Genomic DNA, 8,104 nt, shown 5'->3' with positions numbered 1-8,104 from the left:
TTTCCTTTGTTTTCTTGTTGATTTCTCGTTGATTTCCTCTTGATTTCCTTTGATTTCCTCCGATTCCCTTTTTGATTTCCTGTGATTTCCTTTGATTTCCTCTAGCATGTACAATTGATTTCCGCTGCGGTTTACCCCTTAAGCCTACCTTGCTATATAAAGATCGTGAATGGATATCAACTAAGTTTGGTGTAATATTGGTTGCATACTTACATACATTGATGTGTTTTTATTTCAATTTGAACATTTTTTTTATAGGGACCTTATGGTGTATGTTCAAAGTTAAAAAAAATGTCTGTGTATATCTGGACTAGGGTAGATACTGATGCTAAAAATTTTACATCACATCAACAAAATTTATCCTTTTTCCATAAGAATTGTCTTTTTCTGAAGTGTCGCCATCTCTTGGACTTCGACATACTTGTTCCAGGTGTGTTTCCAAGGTGTTTAAGCGTGATTTCAGTTGACGTTTGATGTGATCCTAACCTCTTTTCGACAAACTTAGTTTTTTAAAAAATCGTGCAAATTAATAAAATCATCTTGGACGTGGTACGTGATATTGTAACTACACCATGACGACTTCCAACAAGTTAACGAATCAAAGCGGTGTGAATTCTGTGATAAATCTTACGCTTTCCGATTTTATTTTAACCCCCGGTTCTTGCGCCTTGTTGGTAAACGAAGTTATGAAGAATCTTTTATACCATAGATCGCAAATACCGTATCCTTATGCGTGGTTAAAGAACATAATAAACAAGAAACGACGTAATTTAGAAGATGATGATAGTAAAAATACTTCCAATTTTACCCTCAGTAGGCATTATCAAGTAGTATCAACAGTTTATGATTCAACGGAGACTGTAATGGCAAATATAATTAAAGTATTTGCTTGTTACGGATTTAAATTAAAAGAAGTGGTGTTTGTGATAGGTGTGACACCACTGTGTCCAAAAGAGGTATTTACGATTAAAATCTCTTCCATGGCACATGATCACATAGAACGAAATCACGCAGCCGAAAACAGTAAAAAACAACCAAAAGTTTTAAGGTAAGTCTGTCGTTGCTTTTTTCTCTTTGTTTTGGGAATAATAACTATTTTTTTAGGACTATTTTTCTTGACAACCATTGGATGAATTTAATCGAAAACTCATTACCATGTAGCAACATGTACATATTTCTAAAGTTGACTGGAACTAAGGATCTCGGGATTAAAGAAGACAGTATTTTTATTCCAAGCAAACCACTTTCACTTTCACCTAGTGTGAAACATACTGTAATAAGTTTGAATTATGTAAAAACTCAATTGTTGTGCTGTGATAATTTGGAAATATTTAAAGATTCAAATAATGTTTATTGTTTGAAAGAAGTGGATCATGTTAATGTGAATCAACCAGCTACACTTGGCAGTACTGATGTCTGGTTGCAATCAAAGACTTCAATTAAGGGTTTTAAAGACTGTTTTATCAATAAGGTGTCGGCAAATGAGTTATGGTAACGCTAGTAGTATTTTTTAGTATATGTATGTATATTTTGTCAGCTGCAATTTAAGATAACATCATGTTTTAAGTCAATGATATTAAATAAGTGTTATAGGAAGATAATATTACTGTAAAGAAAAGTCTGTAAATGAACAATTGTCATCAAGATTTTTAATTTAATTATGTTTGCGTTATAGTGCATAAGCATATTGGTTTTGTACTGAGATTTAGTGTAAGTAGGAAATAGTAATAAGTTTTATATGTATATATTTTTTTATGTATATCAGGGATATATGAAGTTTGACACAAGTTTTATAAAAAAGGATAATTTTAATAAAGAAAGTTGAGTGATAGATGTGTTTATAATGGTTGTGGAAAAATTCCTACATCATTTTCTGTGTGAATTCGGCATCGAAGTCGGGGTCCATTTCATGACGTCAGAACTAGAAAATTATTTTAAAAAAGTTTATGTTGTCTTAAGAAATGGATACCGTTAACTTGGTCATTGCTACTGAAAACTGAAAGTATCGGCAACAATGTTTATATTTCTGGCATATTTTTTAACGTTTAATTTAATGAAACATAACCTAACGAAAAAAGTTTAGGGAATTTTTATTCTTCTGCATCGAATACCAACAACTCCCTAGATTTTCATGGCCAACCCTACTATATAAAGATCGTGAACGGATAATACATTATTAATTTTTATGTTTCAGAATGTTTTAATTTTTTATTTATATTTTATTATTCAGATTAAATCTACATTGACTTCAAATTACTGCATTTGCATACATATTTTTTCGATTTGCTTATACAGGTTGACGCAAAAAAAGTAATTAAATCATTATATATATATTAAGCTTCTCGCAGGTGATAATATAGGTCTTCACGTACTGATTAGAAAAATATAGCGTGTTTGTGATCCCGGAGCATCATTTTCGAAATATTCGATTTGAAATTAAATTAAAAAAAAATCTTAAAAATTGTCACATTGTGGAAAAATGGTAAAAATTTTGGAAGCTATGAAACCGAAAATAGCTTCTGGAGGTCGAAATCTATAAAAAATTTCCGTTGGCAATTTTCGAAATTGATGAAAACGAGAAATCAAAATACCGAAAGATCGGAAACTGAAAACTCGAAAAATCAAAATTGAAATGTCGAAAATTGAGAAATCAATAAATTTTAAAATCATTAAACCGAAAAATGGAAAAATCGACAAACGAAAAATCCAAATAGGAGTATTAAAAATTCGAAAAATCGGAAAGTAGAAAGATGGGAAAAACGAAAAATCAAAACATTAAAAATTTGAAAAGGGAGAAATGGAAACACCGAAAAACCGAAAATTGCAAATTAGAAAATTCTGAGAAAGAAAAATATCTAAATATCGAAAAATCGAGAATCGAGAATTTGAGGAGTGGAGAAATTGAAAACCGAGAAATCGAAATACCGAACAATCGGGAACCAAAAAAAGGGAAACCGAGAAATTGAGAATGGGAAAAATCGAGAAATATAAAAATTAAATAGGACTATTCAAATTCTAAAAATCGAAAATTGAAAATAAAATTAAAATTCGAGAATTCAAGAAAAGGGAAGAATGCAAGAATTGAAAATTCGTTAAAAATCAAAAATTGGGAATTGGAAAAATCTAAAAATGGAAACATTAAAAATTCGAAAAATCGAAAATTCGAGAATTGAGAATTTGGGAAATCAAAATATTTGAGAATTCGAAACACCGAACATAGAGAATTGAGAATCCGAAAAATCGGGAATCGAGAACCAATAAATCGAAAAATTGGTAATTCGAAAACTTAGAAAATTGAAGAATTTAAAAATTGGGAATTCGAAAAATCTAAAAGTGGAAATCTTAAAAATTCCAAGAAATTCAAGAAACCTAAGGAATCCAAGAATTCCAAAAAATCCGAAAAATTCAAGAATTACAAACAATCCAAGAATTCCAAGGTTATAAGAGTGCCAAAAAATCCAAGAAACCCAAGAATATCAAGAATGCCAAAAATTGCAAGAACCCAATAATCTCAAAAATCAGAAGAAATCCAAGAAAAAATGTCACGAATTCCAAGAATTCAGAGAAATCCAAGAAATCTAGAGAATCTAAGAATTCCAAGAAATCCAAGAATCCAAGATATCTAATTCCAAAAAATCCAAGAAATTCAAGAAACCCAACATGCCAAAGAAACCCAAAATCTCAAGAAACCTAAGAAGCCCAGAGAATCTAAGAAACCCAAAAAATTGTAGAAATAGGAGACAAAAAAATGTAAAAAGATGCAGAAGATATAAAAGATTCAAGAAATCTGATATTTCCTAGAATTACAAAATCTCAAGAAACCCAAGAAGCCCAGAGAATCTAAGAAACCCAAAAAAAATGTAGAAATAGAAGACAAAAAAATGTAAAAAGATGCAGAAGATATAAAAGATTCAAGAAATCTGATATTTCCTAGAATTACAAAAATTCCAGAAATCCAAGAATGTCAAGAACCCCAACAATCCCAAAAATTTCAAGAATCACAAGAAATTCTAGAATGGTAGGAATTCCAAGTATCCCAAGAATCTAAAAAATCCAAGAACCCTAAGGATTCAAATAAATCCCAAAAATTCCAGAATTCCAAAATTCTAAGAAATCGAAGAAAAGAAATTCAAAAAACCCAAGGAGTTTAAGAATGCCAAGAAATCCAAGTTCTTTTTTTTGGTACTTGTTTCTGCTCTTCTGTCTGACCTCTGATTTCGCTGTTTAATATTTGTTTGAAGTACTGTTTCCATGATGTTAATTTCCCTTCATCGTCGCCTATTAAGTTGCCTTCTACATCTTTATATATTGCGTAGATTCGTGATTTGTTGACTTTACGTTTTGTATGTCTTTATAAAAGTTTCTTATCTCCTCTATAGTTTTTATTTGTCTTTCTAAAAAATTCGATCCCTTCTTTTCCTGCGGCATATTTGTTTATCTATCTTTCTTTGACTGTTATAATTCCTTGTATTTTCTTCCTTTCTTGTCTGCAACATTTTCATTCTGAGTAACTTTTAATGTTTTATTTCTGCTTCGCATTCTTCGTCTAACCATTCTTTCCGTTCTCTTGCTTTTGTTTCACTCACATGTCTTTTTGTCGCTTCTGTTACTATTCGTTCTATATTGTTTCATTTGGTATTTATATATTTTTTCTTTGCCTGGTCCTTTGTTCCTGACTTGAGTGTTTTCATTTTTTAGTTTTTTGGAATTTTAAGCTGCTTCGTTTTTATCAGGTTTTCTTTTACGTTGTTCTATTTCCACTCTTCAGTTCCTATTAACAGTTTTTTATACCTTATTTTAGTGACTTGTCCGTTTTCTCTTCCTTTTTTTGCTCTTATTATAATTTGATTTTGTATTTCTCTATCTTTTTTCGATAAATCATCTTGAATAAATATCTTTTCCCCTATTTTCGTACTTAATTTGTTTCTGTTCAGCATTACCTTTATCTTATCCTCATATTTTGCCAATTTCGTAAACATGTTTTTTCCCCTAGCTTCGCAACACTCTTGATTTCTACATTTACATTTAGTGACTTATCTATAAAGCTTTCTGCCTTTTTTTAACTCTTCTCGGTCATAAGTATCTATTTTTAGTACTTGTAACACCACGTTTTTTTTTTCTTTTCTCATTTTGCATTCGTTCTAACCTGTTTTCTAATCCATTTATAGTTTTCTTGATTTTTCAATTTCTTCTCCTAGTTTCTTATTTTCCGCTCTAAGCTCTTGCATTTCTCTTCTGTATTTTCTTTGTTCCTTTCTCGTTTTTTTTATTCCACTAGACATTTCGTTTATTGTGTTACTCATGCTTTGTATCATGTTCATTAACTCTTCTATGTTGATTTCCCCGTTTTTTTACTTTTTTTGATATCTCTTCTTTATCAGATTCGTCTTTCTCTCTGTCGCTCTTCCTCTTCCTGTGATTTTCTTCGTCCTCCATTTCTATCTCTTAATTATTTCAGGTCCAATTCTATTCTTTATCTTATTGTAGCGAGTGAAACATTTCTGGCGGTCGACCCGAATTATTTAAACAACAGCGAGAAGAGCTAACAGAATAATTACAAATTTAAATTTCTGAGAAGTCTCTCGTTATCGGTTTAATGCAAAATAAAAGATTTAACTCTTCCGGGTTTTCTTTGTATATGTACATACTCGTATCGAATAAATAGTCGTGAATGCATCCGAGTTAACGTAGTTAGTAGATTAATTATTATTATTGTACCAAGGGGTATCTCTATATTATTTGATGTATATTATTAGGAAGGCAGTACGAAAGGACACCTATAATTAACAACAAGCACATAAGGGAAAAATTGAATTCTGATGTAAATCTCACAACTCTGACTTTATGTTGATTATTTATTTATATATTTATTTATTTATTTTGATATCAGTTTTTGCGTCATAACGATAATAATTGGAATAACCGTTATTATGTAATATTTTGTATCAGTTATGTAGTTGATTAATCAAGGTTTTTAGTAACATCTAATAGTTCAGAGGTTATTGATAAACCATCCAAAAATTTCGATGAACGACACATTTTTTATCAATTTTCTAATATTAGCCAACATCTTAATCATATTTCTTGTCTATAATACAGCAATAATTTTTTTTTGCTCATAATTAAAAATGAATTTGATGCTTTAATACGTCATAAAATATAATTCCGCAAAGATAAAACATTCCTCTTTATTGATCTAGCGTTGAAATCATGATACATATTCTATACATATATCTGTAGCTTTATGAATTAATTTGTTCTTCTATAAACTGTATTTTGTAGATCTTCAGAACTAAATATAAGTACCTATGAGATTATCTGGTACATTAGTAGAAATCGTATTAAAAAATCCATTGCGCTTTACATAAATAAAATATTTTAATAAATAATTGAGTAAACAGGGGCCGGATATTTCAAATTTGTGTCAAACAAACTTTAGCCATTTTTCTGGTTTTCTAAATTTAATTTGTACCTAAGTCACCACGCCAAGTAAGAGGCAATAGAGCAGATTTTGTCCATAGAATAAGTAGGAATAATAAAACAAAATGAGAAGAAGTAATGTTTTAGTAAAACTTAATAATAATAAAAAACTAGCTAACTGTAAAAATCCGTATGTATGAGTACAATAATGAAAGTAGTAAATTCTTAAATTAATAACACTGAAGTCCATACTGACTCGGGACGCAGTTTGGTGCCCCGCCTCTGCAACCATCCGAACATCCGGATTGGGTAAAGCACTGGCTTGGATTGTAGCTTCCTCCACAGGTGTAACATTGGCCACAATCTAATCAAAACGCTTTAAAATATTTCAAAAAACTGTTACTAATTCATACCTCGACGGACATAGTTTCCACAATATTGGTAAGGCCAAGTATTAACGCGTTGACATCCTGAATTTATTGTTGCATCTTGTTCTATTGAAATCACCGGCGATGAACATATATCGGAACATTCTCGGCTTCTCCTGATGTAACACCTGGTGTTACCGTCGGTATCGTTGTAACACGTCCTTGGGTGCAAAACATAGCAACAGTTGTCACCAAACTGTGGAGGAAAAATCTGTGGAAAAGTTTGGCTCCCCTCCACAACGCTAGACCCCTGAGGCCAGGGGATTACGGGTGGTGGCCTACGGATAGATCCACTAGGATTTCCGCCGGTTTGAGTCGACTGACGATTTTCAGACAAATTAATGTTATTAATGTTGGTGGTGTTCACATACACTGGGATACTTATGTTATTGATGTTGTGAACGACATTGTCGATGTTAATGAGTGTAGTTAGATTAACCAGATTGTTATTAGTGTTGTTGACAATAACTTTTGAAGCTTCGGAAGATGGGACAAATACAACATCATTATTCACTTCTTTAGTACGAGGACTAGGTGTAGTACAATCGCATGATTTAGAACAATTGTTTACACATGTTGTATCGGAGGAACATTGATTACAGCATTTATTCACACACTGGGAGCAAGAGGACGCCGCACAATTATCATTTCCTTGGCATGCCGTGGCGCATCCACTTACACAATTATTTTTACAAGATGCGTTATTGTTACAGTTGTTGGAACATTGGTTAACACATTGGTTACAACTTGCACTTGAACAGCAAACATTGTTGTTGCATGCGTTGCAATTTCCACCGTTACAAGTGTTACAATTTCCACCGTTACATGTGTTGCAATTTCCACCGTTACATGTGTTGCAACTTCCACCGTTACATGTGTTGCAGGTGTTGCCTGAGCACTGTCTTTTTTCTATAGTGTTTGTGTGTTTCGAATACGCATAACTAAGTACTACCATCAATAGACAAATCCTCAAAATTTGGCGCATCATCTGAAAATGAGTAGTCGGTAAACACAACGTAATGAAAATGCAGTTGAAGATTTGGTATATGATAAATTAACGCGTAGAGCAACACAAAATAAAAACAATATTTGTTAATAATAGTTAATGTTAATTTTTGTATATAAAACTATTATAAGTCTAGTTAAAAACACCGTAAAATTAAAATCTAGTTTGCAGTATATAAAATGCTGAGGGCAGTTCTATTAAAATGTATTATGAAATTTTGTATAAAAAATAACGTACTGTTTGCGAACAC

The 8,104-nt window shown here is 31.5% G+C and overlaps 2 protein-coding genes across 2 annotated transcripts; one reads left to right on the top strand and one right to left on the bottom strand.

Moving 5' to 3' along the window:
- Positions 1 to 349: 349 nt before the first annotated feature.
- On the top strand, positions 350 to 1,742 carry LOC135136286 (uncharacterized). Its single transcript, XM_064065497.1, has 2 exons — positions 350 to 1,048; positions 1,105 to 1,742. Exons 1-2 carry the CDS (start codon positions 573 to 575, stop codon positions 1,493 to 1,495), a joined length of 867 nt encoding a protein of 288 aa, XP_063921567.1. The 5' UTR covers positions 350 to 572; the 3' UTR covers positions 1,496 to 1,742.
- Positions 1,743 to 6,549: 4,807 nt separating this feature from the next.
- On the bottom strand, positions 6,550 to 8,104 carry LOC135136412 (putative uncharacterized protein DDB_G0282133). The gene is made up of 3 exons (XM_064065667.1): positions 8,092 to 8,104; positions 6,834 to 7,836; positions 6,550 to 6,784 (listed from the first exon to the last, which is right to left on the bottom strand). The coding sequence occupies exons 2-3, from the start codon at positions 7,834 to 7,836 to the stop codon at positions 6,651 to 6,653; spliced, it is 1,137 nt and encodes a 378-aa protein (XP_063921737.1). The 5' UTR covers positions 8,092 to 8,104; the 3' UTR covers positions 6,550 to 6,650.

The sequence above is a fragment of the Zophobas morio genome, unplaced genomic scaffold, assembly GCF_036711695.1.
Source record: "Zophobas morio isolate AGI-343-1 ecotype UQ-CSIRO unplaced genomic scaffold, CSIRO_AGI_Zmor_V1 ptg000026l, whole genome shotgun sequence".
Lineage (NCBI taxonomy): Eukaryota > Metazoa > Arthropoda > Insecta > Coleoptera > Tenebrionidae > Zophobas > Zophobas morio.
Note: the sequence above shows the minus strand (reverse complement) of the source record. Positions and strands in the feature narration are given on the sequence as shown.